Source organism: Oreochromis niloticus, linkage group LG14 (assembly GCF_001858045.2).
Source record: "Oreochromis niloticus isolate F11D_XX linkage group LG14, O_niloticus_UMD_NMBU, whole genome shotgun sequence".
NCBI classification, from domain to species: domain Eukaryota; kingdom Metazoa; phylum Chordata; class Actinopteri; order Cichliformes; family Cichlidae; genus Oreochromis; species Oreochromis niloticus.
The window spans coordinates 13,416,959-13,435,825 of NC_031979.2; the positions used below are offsets into that span (position 1 = coordinate 13,416,959).

General features: G+C 36.9%; 1 protein-coding gene across 1 annotated transcript in view; it reads left to right on the forward strand.

Moving 5' to 3' along the window:
- Positions 1-2,198: 2,198 nt before the first annotated feature.
- si (sucrase-isomaltase) overlaps positions 2,199-18,867 on the forward strand; it is a 55,051-nt gene continuing 38,382 nt past the window's right edge. Inside the window, exons 1-16 of the mRNA XM_003441717.4 lie at positions 2,199-2,509; positions 3,924-4,044; positions 4,244-4,329; positions 4,495-4,615; positions 5,266-5,375; positions 5,617-5,768; positions 8,111-8,282; positions 8,584-8,683; positions 9,344-9,456; positions 9,580-9,705; positions 11,688-11,819; positions 12,084-12,203; positions 15,264-15,377; positions 15,577-15,661; positions 16,648-16,765; positions 18,460-18,631. Coding sequence (XP_003441765.1) covers positions 3,924-4,044; positions 4,244-4,329; positions 4,495-4,615; positions 5,266-5,375; positions 5,617-5,768; positions 8,111-8,282; positions 8,584-8,683; positions 9,344-9,456; positions 9,580-9,705; positions 11,688-11,819; positions 12,084-12,203; positions 15,264-15,377; positions 15,577-15,661; positions 16,648-16,765; positions 18,460-18,631 — 1,842 coding nt within the window. The 5' untranslated portion in view covers positions 2,199-2,509. The remainder of the gene's footprint in view (positions 2,510-3,923; positions 4,045-4,243; positions 4,330-4,494; positions 4,616-5,265; positions 5,376-5,616; positions 5,769-8,110; positions 8,283-8,583; positions 8,684-9,343; positions 9,457-9,579; positions 9,706-11,687; positions 11,820-12,083; positions 12,204-15,263; positions 15,378-15,576; positions 15,662-16,647; positions 16,766-18,459; positions 18,632-18,867) is intronic.

Genomic DNA, 18,867 nt, shown 5'->3' on the forward strand with positions numbered 1-18,867 from the left:
CTTTAGGCGTGTACAAGGAGCAACTATCAAATTCTGAGCCTGTGAATGAAAACAGCTTTCTTGGTTTATAAGAAAGTAAATAAAAGAATTTTAAAATGAATCCTAAATCTGCAGGGAGTACCTGTTAAGAGTACAACATTGGAGTGATGAGAGCTCACTTGCTAGCAGCCAAACAGCCCGGAAAACAGGCAGATGAGTGATTACAGATCTTGTTTGATGATCTTACACCTAAATTTCATGTGTGAATTTGCTGAACTTGTGCCATCAGTGCATGAAAACTCCATACAGCTCCTTGTCTGCTTTGTACTTTCTTTATTGTCAGTACTGCCATTGTTTCACTGCATAACACAGCACCATGTGAACACCTAGCAGCCATGGTTAGCAAGCACAATACAAAAGAAAATATTGAAGGAATACTAAAATAAAAATGTATAAATAAGCTAGACAAGAAATGTCATATTGTGCACATGAGAAAATACAAAACTGTATCCTCATGAAAAAGTAAATAAATAAAAGATGTAACACACCAGTTACAGGAGTTTACATTTCAGCAACAGTCCATATGGTTTCATGCAATATATGTAAAGGACTGTTTCTGGTATATGAAAGTGTTCAAGTTCTTCTGTTGATCATTATGCTCCTGGGAATGAGGTGAGTCATTGTATTAGGACAGCAAAATCAATATAACAGCACACATTAAACAGAGAAAACATATTAGTCTGAGTGGTATATTATTTCGGTCAATTATTTTTAGCTGGAATTTATTGTTGGTGAGAATACCTAATTATAGAAACATTATCAGAGAACTGATGCCAGATCAGAAACTGCCTTACTGTATCGAGACCTTGAGTGTTTTATTGTGTCCTGAGAAAACAGGCCGGTTGCGAAATATCAAGAGCAAAATGTACAAGCACACACGTTCATGTCTACACACGCACACGAAGTCTTGGTCGTCAGAAATGCTGCACAGGTTCCCTTTCTAGACCCACAAGCAAACAAAAAGAAACACAGGTATACATGAACCCCATATATAACTTGGTTGGTTGGCAGCTCTCAATGTTGAGTGCCTAGTTTTAAAGTGACTGGATCGATACAGGGGAGTGAATTGCCAATTTCAGTTTGTTCTATTGAAATTGGCTGGCACTGCATTCTTGAGGGAGAGCACCAGATATTGGCAGTGACAGAGTGGAATTGGATTTGTAAGGAGAGAAAGACCAAGAGGGAGCATAATGATCAACAGAAGAACTTGAACACTTTCATCCCCCTGCATGTACTACATGCAAGCTAAATATGCTCTTATGTATTTGCTGGGCAGTTAAATTATGGTGACGGGGATAGAAGCCTCACTTACATGAATGATTATACACAGAATGGCTCATTGCATTGTTTATTACCATCAAGCTCTATGTGTCACTACCTGATAAATACCTCATGTTCTTTCTCAGTATTCTGCTTTGCAGTGGTTTAGAATAAATTTATTACTAGTGTACAACATGAAATGGCATAGATTACGTCTTGGACGTCACGTTTGGGATGAGCTGCATCAAGGAAGAACTTCTCTAGGTCTCATGAATACGAGACCAGGGAAACTTCATAGTCATGAAATTATGTTGAAAGGAAGCCCCCTGTCAAAAATGCGACTGCATCTTAACAAGGCAAATCATGAAACTCGTCGACAAGGAGTGCATCATAAAACTCCTTATGATAATACTTTGGATAATACTTAAGAAGTGCTTTTATAATGCCAGGATAAAAATGAGCATTACTGGCAACATGCAGCTCTCTTATTTCAAGCAGAGCTCTGTAGTATGTTGACATAATTCACTAATTCGGGCCCTCGTATGTAAAGATCCACTTGGAGCCAGCTGTGTGGGTTCTCCAAAATGAATTATTGTATTTGTTGACCCTTTATTTGCTAAGCTGATATAACCTGAGAGTAATGTCCTCACATTTACACAAACAATTAGTTACTAATAAATTAAAAACTTTACATAATACTCTATGTTCTAAAAGTCCCTAACAATCCTAAAAGCTTCTTCTTCCTGGTATAAAACCTCAATTTTCTACTACCGACTGAGTGAATTTGAATCTGTACATGTGTTGACTACTGAGTTGAAGTGCTATAGCAACAACGGTGTAAAGATTACTCTTCCTAAGTCACATCTTACGTAAACCACTGAAAATGCACAGTAATCTTTAGTTAAACTATAACCATACAAGCATAAACATGCAGACACACCCATGCAGACTCAGTGAACGTGATAAACGAATGATTTTAACACCCTGATGAGGGGATTTTGGGTTGCACTTCTTCTTTTAAACAGTAGATGGTTTTCAGGCACACGTACACAGCAGAGACACACCCCTACAAACACGCAACCATTCATGGAACAGTAAGGGGGGCTGAGCCTCCATGTCCATGTGCAACACTTCCACATCCTGTGGACTGAAAAGCTGCTATCTCTCTTGAACGGGGAGCACTTTGCCCCAACCTCCAAAGAGAGCCAAGGTAAGATTACAGAGGCAGGCGGTTTCACTCAAAAACTATTAACAATACCTTACAGTGTATATTACAGTATTTTGATCATACTGCAGGAATTATGATTTTGCTGAATAATGATTAATAAATAGAAAAAAAACATTTTACATTCAAAGATCGTTCTTGTTATGACTACATACCAACAAGAAGCTGATGTTCAGTGGGAATTTTCTTAATTTTAAAAAATATTTTGTAGCTTGTAGGTGCTTAAATTATATAATTATACCCACATTAATGTGGACAAAGAAAGACAGCATTAATGATTATGTTGGTTATGTGAAGGTCTTTGCCAGTGGCATAAAAGCATAGCGTAAATTACAATGCGGTTCCATTGAACAGATGTCTTATCAGGGGTCTCTGATGCTGATTTTCTTTTCTTTTTTTTTTCGTTGTTAAGATGCACATCACATACAATATTTTTATGCTAGTCTTAAACTTAATTACAGGTAGCTAACTGCCTCCTGGTCTGTCACAGAGTTTAATAAAAGTTCTATTTAAATATAATATTTTAAACTGGCTGTACTCGGGGAAGCTCAAAAGTGCAGCCGTAAAACCGTGTTGTTACGCATCTAGTTTCAGGATTTCTGTGTTTTGGAAGATTTAGTAAAAGCTACTTTTAGGTATTTAGTGGAAGCTAAATGGAGGAGTAGAGTGCCTAAAGAATTTGTTCTTTGAAACATTCACTATGTTTGTGTATGTTTTTCTCTGTCTTACATTGCATGTTTGCAGGTGCTTTTCAGTGTTTCTCTATGATGTGCAGCTGATTGCTAACACACAGGGGCATGCAGACATTTGGCTCTCTGTCTCTCTCTACGCCCTCACCTGCTCTTCACAGCACATTAAACAGGATAGCTATAAGCTTCTCACACACCCAAACAGACACACAGCCACACACACACACACACCGTCCAGATATTCACCTTGTTTTTGTCTACAAGAGTAGACTACACTGGAGTGAAGCCTAATTGCTTGAGCTGTATGATGGGTGCCTTTGCAGAGAGTAAGCTAAGCCTGTTGGACATCTTCCCTTTTCAGATTCTCTTTTTCAGTCTCACTCCACTCTCCTTCTGTCTTAACTGTATGATTTTATTTCACTGGATTTAATACATATCCCACCTTTGTAAGACTTTTTGCCAAAATTTCAAGGTTAATGGAAGGAAAATGCATGTGTGTGTTAAATATGTTTTTATTTATTTTTATTTTTTGCACGTCTGTGAGTGTGCCTCCTGCCAATGGGCATCATTAAGCAGCTAAAGGTTTTTTTTTACCTCTGAGACCTTGCCTTTAGTAAACTTGCTATCATTAACGAGTGTTAATGATGCTGGCCTTTGTAATCACTGTGTACATATGGATATTTTGTTCTTGTGCATTTCTTCTCTGTTAGATGGTGAAAAAACACTTCTCAAAGTTGGAGGTGATGTTAATGGTGATGTTTGTGATTATGACTGTGATATCAATCGCATTCATAGTTCTGTTTGCCACGGGACAATCTGGTGTGAAAGAAGGTAGGTGGACCACAGAGAAATACACATCTAACTTTGAAGTAATGGTACTTAAGTTTTAAGCAACATAAAATTACTTCTTTCTTTACTCACGTGACTATCATTTCTAAACCAGAGAATAATCGTCACACTAATGTCCCTTTGTAAAGTTACAAGGATTACCCTTTATAATTTAGACTTAGTTGTGTTGTTCTTTTCTCAGAAATTACAGATACATTTGTTCCAACATGTCCCAGCATGCCTCTGGGTGAGAGAGTAGATTGCTTCCCTGATTCTGGAGGTTCACAGGTACAGTCATTTCTTAGATTGTAATGTGTACATTTTGTTTATTTATTACTTTATAAATAAATATTATTTATACAATTTAAGCATTTGCAATTGTGACAAAAACACTTCTAATAGTAACAGTAATGACACTACAGATAATTATGTTGGCAACAATACTCTTAACAGGAGAAATGTCAGGAACGTGGATGTTGTTGGAGTCCACGAGATGAGAGTAATGTTCCCTGGTGTTTCTTCCCCACCAACTATGGATATACTGTGGAATCACAGGAGACACCAAACTCTTATGGTAAAACCTTAAACCCCCTCTGTATTCTTTAATTCAGAGTCATGTGCTCACTAACTGATAAAAATATGCACATAAATAGAAAGACGTACTAATGTCTGCATGTGCTTGGACTGAGCGGAATATTCAAAAACAATCATGTCATGCCCAGCCTGAGATTTTTATGCGTTGGGAATTGAACCTACACATAAAAATGAAAGCATTCCTCTTTTTCTTTTTTTTTATCCATATCTAATTTAAAATGTCATCAAACATTTTGACATCCATTTGGCAAAGGTATTGCTTAAGGATACTATGCAAATTAGTACATCAGAGCCAACTAAGTACTCTGTACCCTTTTATCATGAAGGTAAAAGAAGTTGACAATACATGTTGTTTAAATAAATTTAAATATGTTCACGCGAAGATTTTAATGTGTTGCTACACCTGAGGATCGAACGACTGACCCTGAAGAATGTTTGCTCACACAGTTTCTCTATATAATAGAATATAAGAAAACTAAATTGAAACATTGTTTTGCTGTTTTTTTTAAACATATGTTTCTTACATAACTGATTTGTACATTATGTAAATATTTACATTATGTAAATTGTATAATGTGGATGATATATTAAACTTCTTGCCATCTTACTGTCATCTGTTTATTTTTGCAGCTATCAAGGCAAAACTGACAAGAATGGAATCTCCATCTTTATTTGGTCAACACATAAAAGAACTGGCAATTGATGCAGAAATGCAGACAAAGAATCGACTCAGATTTAAGGTGAACATTGACACTATTCTAGCTTAATATTCTTGTATAGATGTTTGCAGAGCCAGATTTTACCGCAAAGTAAGAACTTGTGAGATATATTTCATTAATTTAAGAAGCAGTTTAATCAAAGGATCTTTAATATAAAAGCTGTTGAGAATGAAGATGAAAGCAGAAATATACACAACTGATTATTACTAAGACAGCAAGAGTTCTGTCTCACTGCCTAAAATCACTGTTTCCTATACCTCAGATCTATGATCCCAACAATAAGAGGTTTGAGGTCCCCCATGAGCACATCCTCAGCCTCAAACCTACCCCATCCAGTCCCATCAACAACACACTGCAAATCACACAGAAACCCTTTGGCCTTACTGTACGCAGAGAGGAGAACCAAAAAGTTGTGTAAGTGCCCATTGTGTGTATATACCATGTATATGTGTTGTTTCAGATTAGATATACAAAAAAGATCAGACTACACAAATTGTGTGTATTCATTAAAAAACACAATATTATAATTTCTTATGTACTTTATACATTTTTATATACTATGGTTTCACTAGTAAAGAGGGATGAGAGCATTCCTGAGTTAAAGCATGTATAGCAGCAGGGGATTGCATAGTGTCGAGGAGATTTTTCATAATAACGTTAAGATGCCATGGTACTGAAATTTTAATATAAGATAAATTGACTTGCTAAATATTTATTTAGAATTACAATTATTACTTCTCAAAACTGTCCCCTTAGACATTTGACGCTGGACATTTGGAACCACAGATTATGTGTATCATTTGAAGCAGATGTGTAAGAAAGCCACAAAGGTGGCCTCAGCAGCACATCAACTCATTGTCATGCAAAAATGGCAGGTGACACCATTACATGTTACAAGACAGCTTCTCAAACAATAAGTCATTATTTTCATATTGATTCAGTACATGCTAAGTTGCCCCTGTGTGACATCACAGTGACCAGCTTCTCCACAGGACAGACAAATACAGATAAATAGAGCAAAACAGCAATTGCATACATTACTCCTAATGGTGTTTTGTACATCATTATTGGCTTTTATGGTGCATGACAAATTTCCCTACTAGGTAAATGTGGATTTATTTACAGGGAAAATGAAAGTTAAATAACCTTTGGAAATGTTTAATTTATAGTAGAGGTTGGAATTGTGTGGATGCTATCAATATAGGTATCACTGCAGCTTATCAGTCTGTCTTGATGTAACGATAATGACATTTATAACCCAGCACCAGTCAATGCGCCCTTTGTACAGTCGTTTGATAACAAATACTGTTTATGGCCTCCTGCTAATTATTAATCATTTGTCTGAAAGGGTTAAAAGGAAGTTTTAATCATTTTGTTCAATGTGGGAATATATTTATTTTAATAAATTCAGTTGGTATGAAAAATAGATGGTAGACAGAGGCCATGTCCACAGTTATTTCATGAAAAAAATAGGTTTATTTTTTTTTCTCATTCAAACTCTCTACAGTGTACAGGGATTGCTTTATTTGACTGCAAATGTTCAATACTTAGAATAATCCCGGTGCTCTAAAATACTGATAACGATAGTTTACACTCCTGTAGTTTATCTTTGCTCTTGGCAGAAACTGGTGAAACTGAAGTTATATTGCCAATAGAGAATTCATATTGCTCAGACATGCCAGCACATTTCAAAATGACAAAACATGTACAACAGTCATTTAATCTAATCCTTTGCTTTCAGTGTTTTGTCTTTTATTGGCTTTATTTCATTGTTGAATCAGTTCACTTATAAGAAAATTATGTTTCTGTCAGAAAAAAGTCAATAAATTATTATGGTTTGACACTCTTTACTTACAAAAAAGAAATAATGAAAGATAATTAAAGTTATAGTCACAGTTACATAAAATTAAAAGGCGTTGGTTTGACCTGCTTATAAAGCCGCATTTGTCGTTCTCAACACTGGACACAACCTTTAGCCGCAGGGCTTTAAATTCTTTTAAAGATACGTTTAAAGATAAGTAGATGAAGGTTATTTGTGATTTAGCAATCAAATTGATCCTTTTGGCACTGTGGGTGAAGCATAGCCACAAAGGCTACCACTCTGGGGTTTTTCAAGCACATGGTATGTTTACCAGGATCTAAACTGTTATAATGTAATTATAGTTTGATAAGAATATGAGAATAAACAGGCCATGACCTGTAAAAAGTCCATAAAATACAGTGATAACAATTTTACTTGTAAATCATAAAAATTGCAACAAGTTACCAAAGGTATTTATTAGGGCATTAAATTCCACTGAGATCTGTTATTTATTTACTTTATAGTGTTAATAGGGTTACTATTAAGGTTAAGATGTCAAATGAAGATGTTAAAGGAAAATAAAATCATATATTTACTTCATTTAAAACCTTTACTTGTAATATCTGACAGCTGTTTGAAAGTTCAGCAGGCTGGGTATTTCATCAACCAGTGTATGTCTTGTTTTGAAGACTACAGAAATGCTACCCAGAGGGCATATTAGAGCTTGATGGGATGGCCTGTCTTCTCTCTGTTTTTTTTTTTTCTGCAACTCAATTCGTCAAAATGTCTCCGTCTCATTCTCACTCTCTTCTTGCTCCATCTCATGCTCATTTTCTTTATTTTTGTGTCTCACACATATTCAGTCTCATCTGCTCTCCCGTATTCCACATCGCAGTGCATCAGTGTGTCTCTTCACTTCCTACTTAACTGCACTTTTTTTTCTGGTTACATTCAGGTTTGACACTAGAATGGCTCCAATTGTGTTTGAAGACCAGTACATACAGCTGTCTGCTAAGCTCCCATCCCATAATATTTATGGCCTGGGGGAGCATGTCCATAGGCAATATCGCCATGACACAAACTGGAGAACCTGGCCAATTTTCACAAGAGATTCTTTTCCTAATGGGGTAAAGACAACACACACACACACACACACACACACACACACACACACACACACACACACACACACACACACAGACATATGTGCTTAAAATTAGGCCTGCTCATATCAGGCCTGCTTGGTTGTGCATGTTTACATGTGTGTCTTACATGTGCATTTGCCTTTGCAAAAGGCTTATAATTGAATGCCTTGTAAGCTGATTATGCCGTGTAGGCACCCCCTTAGTTTCAGTAAGTCTCCCTCATGGTGGTCCCACAAGGCACCAATACCCTATATTTATTTGTCTCCTCCTGTCTTCTCTACAGGGAACACATAACCTCTATGGACACTATCCCTTTTTCCTCTGTCTGGAAGATGAGAGTGGGAAGTCATTTGGGGTCTTTCTCCTGAACAGCAATGCTATGGGTAAAGATACACTAACACAAATGCAAGAACACTTGCTGGTACGTGGATAAAAGCAAATACACGTGGGTTCGAGCATGCAAAGAAATGCACACACACACATAAACACACATTTGAGAAGCACTGTGTTTAAAAACTACAGAATCTATGTGCACAAGCACTCTCATACATACCGCCAAAAAAGTACAAACATACCATATGTTTATACTGATACATGAAACATCAGGACAAGAAAATCATCTCTAAATGGTTCGAGGCCATAAGAACCACCAGTTAATCCTCATCCCCCAACACAAAAGGAGCTACTGTTGCATCAATCAAAGAATTGTGCTGACAAATCAAAGAGAATATTTCATGACTGTTTTATTCTGAGAAGGAGATGACTGAAAGCATTAGTGATGCCCACTGACATGTTTCTGTTGCTTATACTTACAGTTTTTTTAATATATTTATTTCCATAGGAACTGACTGATACGTCCTCCATATACAATTGTGTTTAGATCTAAAGTAATAATTCTCTAAAGAATTAAAACAACAAAAAAGTTGTTTTATCAAAACAGAGGATTGGTGGTACACAATGGCTCACAATAAATTTGGGGTTGTAATTTATTTTTTTAAACTTAATACTGATACTGATACGTTTTGTCTCTGTGTTTTCACCAGACGTGACACTGCAGCCCGCCCCAGCTGTGACCTACAGGACAATTGGAGGGGTGCTTGACTTCTACATTTTCTTTGGTGACACACCAGAGCAAGTGGTGCATGAATTCCTCGAGGTGATTTTCTAAATTCAAAAATATGTCTGGCAGGTTTTCTGGTTAATACTGTTGGGTAAAGTGGTTTTTGTGTTGCCTTGACGTGGTAATCGCAATAAAAGTATTTCCAATCGTGCTTTTCAGCTCATTGGCAAGCCTGTCATTCCTGCCTACTGGTCACTGGGATTCCAGCTTTCTCGGTGGAACTACGGCAACCTCAGTATAGTCAAGGAAACAGTGGAGAGGAACCGTGCTGTGGATCTTCCATATGTAAGATTGTGTCTGCTTGGTTTTTATTCCTTATTTGTCTTTCTTTAACATACATATTTTAGAAAAACATTTTCTTCAGACTATCTAAAATTGCTATCAGAGCTACTGCCGCCCCCATAAACATCTGTGAACATATTTTGATAACATGTTGAACAACTTTGCTTACATATTTTACCTCCATTATATCACAATATCATGCATTATATGTAATAAATGTAGGGTCCATTTACATACCCCTGTTACTGACCATGTGGTCATGATGAACATTCTGGAAACTGAAAACATGTGACTTGGTGTCACTGACATCACCTGGCCTTTTACTTCTTCCTTCTTCTTTGTTTCTTCCTTAGAAAACATGCATTTTAAAACTGTGTGTGAAATGTAGTGGCAATGCGTGCTTTTTACAGAGAGGGATTCCTTTGGCTACTACCACAATTGTAAAGCTTTCAGAGGTGGGGGAATGTGGGGAATCGATACTTCACCTTGTGCACCCCTTGTTAAATTTGAAGCACTCATGCACCACTGTGTGGTTCCGGAGGCAAGAGCCTTAACCACTACACTATCTGTGGAGACGTGATACGAAGGTTGAAACAGGAATTCGGCAGACAGACAGAATGATAGGGATGGCCTTTAGCTTACACAGGGTAATCCAGCTTTCTGTCAAATAATGGCGAGTCTGCTGGGCTGTATAGGTTCAATCCTGGGATCACTATTTTTCAAACGTCACTGAATGTTAGTGGCGATCAAAGATCAATCGATCGACTTCCTTTCATTATCTCATTCACGCTGAACTGAATGCTAAAACTACTCCAGTGCCTATTCCTTTCTGAGACATTTGGTAAATATCAATTCTAGTTGACATTTTCTTTGGAATGAGCCCTACTGCTTATCTTTGTCGAGCCATGAGAGGTAACTGTAAAGTGTCTTTTCGATACCAAGTCTTTTGCAATGCTGTACATTTTTGTCTTTAATTACTACGGTAGACTCCTATCCATGTTCTTTATGTGTCCCAATGAAACATTTTAACTCTATCACAACTCAGCAGTGATGGCAACAGTCGAGGATGTCACTTGAACTCTGTCTTATCTAACGTTCAAATGCAAACAAATTTCCAACCCATCTCAATATTTCACTCTTATAATCTCCAATCTCTTTTTTCATATCCAAAGACATTAGGATGCAGCTGGTTTCTCTCCGGCTGTACTCAGGGACATGTTTGATAACCATTAGATAGACCACAGAGGGTATTATCACATTCTCCCTAATATGTCTGGAGCTGATTACCATTAGAGGAAGGATCTGGCAGAGCCTTCCAAACCATCTGCTCCATCGATATGAAGTAGATTTTGGCAGGCAACAGACAGAGAGCAAGCATAAAGTCACACCCTGGCAAAAAAAAGAAGACTGTGTTAACATTGCTATTGTCCTCCCAAGGTTTAGCAGCACATTAGCAAAGTTGTTTGCACTCACATTAGGTCTCCAAAAGTCCATCAGAGGTCTTTCTGTTAGTAAGACTATGCAGATGTTGAATATTTCTTTTGCTAGCTATGTTAAGATGAAAATATACAGTGTGAAAGACACATTTAAGTAATGCTTTTTTTTTTAGCAGATGTGCCAAAGTTAAGCACAAAAAGAAAAAAAAAAACACGAGTGGGTACATTTAAGAGGCATTATGAGAAATTTGGAATGTATTACACTGCAATCCAAGATGCAAATGTGATTTTAATAAACAGAAGCCATGCCAAAATTTTTGTATTTCAAAAGAAGCTTTGAATATCTAATGCCCATTTCTAAAACCCATTTGAAATTAACTCACAAAGGTTAATGCATTTATAAAACTTGGCAAATTAACTTCATATGCTATTAGATTTACAGCTTTTTGTTAAACACAAAGATTTTGGCTATGCTAGCCTATATAACTTCTGAAGTAAAAGTTACATGCACATAACATACCAATGCAGCATTTTTCTTACCCTATGCAGGACATTCAATATACTGACATAGACTACATGGAGGATAAAAAAGATTTCACCTATGACAAGGTTAAGTTTGCAGAACTTCCACAGTTTGCTGAATACCTCCATGAGAAGGGGCAGAGATATATCCTTATCCTGGTAAGAAATACTTTGCTGTGCACAAAATAATTTGTGTAATGGACATGTTAACAAATATTACAAAATGAACTTATTCTTGTATTACAAGCAATTTTGTGATGTGAGTTCTGTATATAATGTGTAACGATACAATAATACAGTACACAATTTTTGTAACATCAGATACAACAAATATCTGATGTTTCAATTCAAAATCATGCCAGTGGTGCTGTGTAAATTTTTATGCATTTACTGATTTGTTTTCAACTTATATTATTATGACAGGATCCAGCAATAGCCACCAGTAAGAGGGTCGGGGATGCTCCGTATGAGTCCTATGACCGTGGAACTGCGAAGAATGCTTGGGTCACTGAATCAGATGGAGTAACTCCTCTAATAGGAGAGGTGAGCCACATTTGTGCACAAACCTAATTTAATGAATTACATGCACACAACAAACAAGAGGAAACTCACTTAAAAAGAAAATTACTTAATTAACTTTGAAACTTCAACTGTGCTTTCAATCAAAATTAAACACAGGAATGAATGGGAACTATTTTCAAACAGTTTAGAGTCCGCTACTTTTAAGGCTTATGAAATCAGAGGTTAAATATTAGCATATTCTTTCAGTTATCAAACTTGGCTTTTTAAGCTAAAGCCTTTCAAACCTTTCAGCTGCTTAACCCAAAACATAAAAAAGCATAACAGATTTTGATTAAATCAGACAGTCAAACAGTTTGACTGGCATCCAAATGACTCATCATAGTCTGTTATTTATTTAACCTTGGGGGACTCATAAAGGGTTAACTTAATGATAAAATTAACAAAATTATGTGAACTATAACTATATAAACTTTTATTTTACTATATAAACTTTTATGAACAATTTAAAACAGTTGTGAAAAATAAAGGACTTTATGCAGCCATGTGAAAAACTAAATATAAGCACCAGTGGATATACCAATGGGGTTGTGTGTGGTACAGTTCCAACTATATAGATTCAGTCTGGTTTGATTCCTGGAAGGCACGCAATGATGCAAAATAATCCATACCTCCCCTAGAGGTAATGAATCTTTTTTGAAAATGTAAGCAGTACAAATATCTCTACTTCATCTATAGTTTGTAGCTCTGTTGATTAGTAGCACCTTCCTGCTACTTATCCTCTTAATTTCTATTGAAGCAATAATAGCACACATAGCTCTTTATAGGACTGCATATATTACTGACACAATCAGCTGATATTTGATGCAAGGTCACAGCTTTGTTCTCGTGAAAAAATAATATTCCGTAGAGCAATCATAGAACATAAATATATTCATTGAGAGATCCTTTCCCCCGCTGAGGACATTTTTTAAAAAAGAGAGTGGAAGTGGGGAGAAAAATGTGTTGCTCCAATACTTTCTTTAGTGTTGCTTTTGATTATGCACACAGCGAGACCCTGCCCCACTGTTAATAGTTTTTTCATCCTGTTTATAACAGGTCAAACATATGCATTGATTCTGCATTAGTGCTTAATCTTAAAAAGTTCTGCATCACCACATCACACATTAGCCATGGGTCTGTGCGTGTGTGTGCGTGTGTGTGTGTGTGTGTAGGCCTGTGTGTGAATGTGTAATGGCGAGAAAGACAGAGGAAGGTAGAAAGAAAAGACCCATAGTCCCCGTGTTCATTTATGTGCATCCAGCTGTGTGGGTTAAATAAAACTCTTTGTTGTAATTTGTGGTTTGTTTCTGCACACGTGTGGTCATACTTGTTTGCAGGTTATTTACATATGCAGTTCTATGTATTCTCATTGTGAACATTCAAGTGTCTCTGCCAACAAACTCTGCTGTTGCTGCCTCTGTAATCAGGTAGGCACAGAAACAGACCTGGTATATATTCTGCTTTTAAAATAGATAATAATTGCTGAGAAATATGTAGATAAAAGCTTTTCCTGGTGGCACCCATGTTGGAGTGCCTGAGTAAAATCATAGCAGGACCTCATTCAAAAAGGTGGACATTTCTGTTCATACCACAAAAGTAAAGATAGATGAGAGTTAAAAAGGGGCAGTGGGGAGAGCTAAAAGAAACCTATGTGGATTTAAAGGAAGGTTTAACTGTAGACAGAAACATGCACAGAGAAAGGGGTATGTGCAGACAGACAGAGAGACACAAATAATAGATTAGATGAAAATGTAAAGGGAAACAGACTGGCTGTCTTACTGAGTGGCATGGTGACAGAGACATACACAGGAAGCAAAGAGACAGAAGAGACAAAATAGATAGGTTATCAGATACAGACAAAAAGGAGGGGGTAGACGATATGAGAGGTAGAAAGAGACTTTGGAAAGAAGGTAGGCAGAGGGACTGATAGAGGTAGAAGAGAAGAGAGACAGGTGGATAACAACTTCGAGAGACAGACTGACAGACAAAAGACCATAAAAACAGTAAAAGAAACAGTGAGATATGCAGCTACAAATGACAGCACTTTACTTATCCTGTTGTCAGTATTAGTACACAGCTGGAGATGACAAAATCTGGTCTTGAAGGAAGGAAGGGCTCAAAAAAAGATGCAAGGGAAAGCATCTGCAAGGGACTATCAATAAGCTTTGACCTTGGATTTCTGACCATCTGCCAAAAACATCTGCCTATAAATCTTTGTGTGTGTGTGTGTGTGTGTGTGTGTGTGTGTGTGTGTGTGTGTGGGTGTCTGTGTAGGTGTCTGTGTGCGTGTCTGCAAGCACATGAGCGTACATAAGTATGATTCATGTCTTTGCTGAAAACTAGGTTGTAAAGTTATTGCCCATGGAAGTAAAGGTAAAAGATAGCTAGAGTGGAGCAACCTTGAGATTTAATATCTACTGTGCTCTTCAAGAGTGTTCACATACAGACATACAGCCACATACACACACACAAACATACACACACAAACGCACAAAACCTCTGCCTTTCTCAGTGGATTAATCATTTTTCTCAATACATGTCATTAAGGATGACTTCTAACACACAGTCACGTCTGGAGATTTCTATTGCATTATCGATTTCTCCTCTCCTCTCTACTCTTCCTCAACTCATTTGTCTCTTTATCCCTTTTCTCCTTAGCCAGCTCTCTCTCATCAATCCCTCTTCTCCTGTATTTCATCTGTCCTCTATTTTCTGTCATTGCCACATCCCTAAGCTGGTCCCGCAACATCTACATAGGAACATTTATATTTTTCTTGCAGAGCTCATAATTTTGAATGATCGTGCCCTGTTATGTTGACTGGTGATGTTGTGTTATGTTGATATAGATTATTTTGCAGACTAAATTGCTGATTTGTTTCAGCCATGTTTCACATCCATATATGTTAAGTGCATAAAAAATGAGAACATAAATAAAAAAAATTTGTACTTACACCTACACAGAACCAAAATTGAAAACTGTGAGTGATGTTAACTAATGTAGACTAGTCAAGGTTTTTTTTTCTCACATTCTCTCCCTCAAAGGTGTGGCCAGGAGAGGCTGTATTTCCAGATTACACCAGCCAAGCCTGCATAGATTGGTGGGTGGATGAGTATGAGCGATTCTACAGGGAGGTCAAACATGATGCACTTTGGATTGTAAGTCAGTTTTGAATACAGAAAACGAAGGTATGAATAGTTGGGTCCTGACCGAAAATTGTCAAAATGGCCAAGGGCCAAGAAAGAGCACTAATAACAAGAATTTTCTTAACTTAACAAACATAAAAAAAATGACTTCATAACCGTCTTTAAACAAAACAAAAGTCATCTTACTGAAATCTACTGTATGTCCTTGCAGGACATGAATGAGGTCTCTAATTTCAAGCAAGGATCAGCAAAGGGCTGTGCTTCAAACAACCTAAACTACCCTCCATTCATTCCAAGTAAGAGATGTTGTTTTTTATGTTCTGAGCCATGGTCATGCTAAACATTTCACGTACTTAACTGTTCTTATAGCTGCAAATTGTGGCTTTTAAAAGAAAAAAAAAAGAAATCCAGAAGAAGCTGGGCAGTCATTTGAAATATAACTCAAGAAAATGCAAACTGAATATTATGCTACTAAAATACCAAAGAAGAGGCCCTGAACTGTTGATCTGTAGAAATTATATTTCAAGAAAGAGTAGGAAATAATTTACTATGGCAACTAAACTCTGCAGTTATAATTAATTATAATAATTTTAAATTAGTAATCTATTATTATTAGTATTATTATTAATTAAGTCAATTATTTATTTATTTTGTGGCTAACTAATTCAAAATGGGCACATGTCAATAAAAGATGGAGGTTTTAACATTTGGCCTTTGAATGATTTTCATTTTTTCCCCATTTTCTGCCTTTTCTGTGAAAACTAGTCATACTGGCATACATTTAATACAAAGAAACAAAGGATACCATAGAAATGCAGGTCATCGCCCAAATATTGTACACAACTTGATAAATTAGCCACACTAGCACAAATAGTAATAGAAAAGCCCTTTATTGTCATCGTACATGCACAGTGTGTCCTAGATGGTTTTCTAGAAAGCTCATCTAGAATAGTAGATCCCTTAAGAAGAATTTTGAAAATGACTCTTCTGCCATGTCTTTTATTCTGACTGTGTCCCAGATAGGATGATCATAACTGGAAAAGGCACACTCCCCTGATGCCATCCTTGTTATTGCCCTCCTCCTTAGTCATCTTCCTGTATTGCTCTCTTTTCTCTCATTTCCTCATGGCTCTCACATCCTATAGGAGTATACATCAATGTCTATCTCATTCTTTCTGTCCTTTTACTTCATCTCAACACCATCACTGTTTTTTCATATTCTCTTCATGCCTCCTCACCCCTTGTTCCATCTCTTCACTCCTTTATCTTTTTTCTCCCTCAGACATTCTTGACAACTTGATGTACAGTAAGACTCTGTGTATGGATGCCAAGCAGTCTTGGGGAAACCATTATGATGTCCACAGTCTGTACGCCTACTCTATGGTGCTGGCTAGTGAAAAGTGAGTACATCAATAATCAATGACAGGAAGAGTTCAGGTTGTGCTACGAAGGCCAACTTTCTGCCACCCATTCAGTATAGTGAGACTCTGGGAAACTCAAAATACACAGTGTGAAAATAATGTAATATACATAATTTTGTAAATCAAGAGTTGTAGAATCAGATGTTACTGAGCCACTGTGCTAAAGTCCAGAGCAGTTGACTTGATTTCAGTGTGTTAAATCCAAAAACTTGTTTTAATGAGTCTAGCTTACAGTATGTTTGAATGAATTTCTCAATGGAGTCTGGTGCTGAAACAGGTTAATGGCCCATTATGTGCACAAACTTAGAAAGGAGCATTAAGTATATAGTCGGTGCTGGCAATCTGTTGAGGAGGGATAAAAACGTGCTTCGCCATATGCAAGTTTATTAGTCTTAATGTTTTATACTTGCTAGCCAGTTAGCATTTGTCCATCTTATTTCCTTATCTGAATGCTGTTGAAGGGCTCCAATTCCATTGTCTTGAACTACAGTAGTTCTTGTTCTGCTCAGCAACCTTGCTGAATTTGGCATAGATGTGTATGAGCCATTTTTTGGCCTACTGCAATTTCTTACTACAGTGGTCTCTCAGCTCATTGCTGATCCTCCAGAGAGCAGAACAAGGCCTATCATCACTACCTGCAGTCCAACACATTGCAGTAGGAGTTCTTCCTAGAGACAAGATACTCAGTAGACAGAAAAACACTGGGGAAAATAAAATAAAGTGCCCCAGCCAGCCGGCATTTAAAGAACCAAGAGACATGATTCAAAGTTACAGTTTGACAGGTTGGTTTAATACAATTTGTAGACCTAAGACAGCACTGTGGATCAAGAATAATGGTGAAGGAAACTGTTGCTGCTGATCTGTATCAGAAACCTAGATGTCACATTTTCCTAACAATGCAGTCAGTAATATAAAGTAATATAAAACTGTAATATTCTTCTGCTAGTGTATCCTGACTCATCAGTGCATAAGCTATAAGAGCTATGCACTGATGCCAATAAAAATCATTAAAAGAAAAAAAAATCTCATAAAACCATTTTGCAGCCTTGCACGTGATACATTTTCCTCAGTGTGGCAAATATTTTATAACTTTTATTTAATGTTTAAACTCTGCTCATGTCACTTCTCCGAAGTTACATCATTACCCTCGTAACCACATTTACATTCGAAAGAAACAATCTGCCTATATATGGTTACACACACACACACACACACACACACACATACACAGACACAGCCCACTCAAAACCATGAAATACAAGCTCCCTGAAGTGAGCTTGCTGACTCACTGTTTTGGTATTAAAGCTAGCTCATCATTCTTTTGTCATCTTTCCTACTCATTTCTTTTCTTCTTTCTTAGTCTACTAATTAAAATGTATTACTGGCAGGAGACACATTTTGTAAACATCATCAGGGCTTTATATTGTCGTGGAGATTGATAATGCTTCGATTTTGTTTGAATAAAATATTAATGTGTAGTGGTAAATCAATTCTGGCTACGCTCCCTTGCGTTATCTATCTATCTTTCTCTCTGATCACTTGTGTTTGTGCATATGCATGTGATATCTGTTTCTCCCTTGTGCTCTCTCTGACTCTCTTTTTTGTCCCATTGTCCTTTTATCTTATTGACACTGTATCATCTGCTTGTCTTCTTCTTGAATTCTCTCCCACAGAGCTCTGCAGCGTGTTTTTGGAGCAAACCGTAGCCTGTTGCTGACCCGCTCCTCCTTTCCAGGTGTGGGAAAATATTCAGGTCACTGGCTGGGGGACAATGGTGCCAATTGGAATGACATAAAATGGGCTATCCCTGGCATGCTAGAGTTTGGCCTCTTTGGAATACCCTATGTGAGTAGCAAACATTCAGAGAAGGGCATGTAATGGTCATATCATTTTTAAAATAGCTAAAATCATTTGATAAGACAAATAAATGTGACCATTCAAGTTTTTATTTTCACTTTAGCAACGCACAGAAGAATGAAAACATATTATATATATGTATATATATATATATATTTATATTTTAGATTTACCATGTATATATACATATATATATATATATGTGTGTGTATGGTAAATCTAAA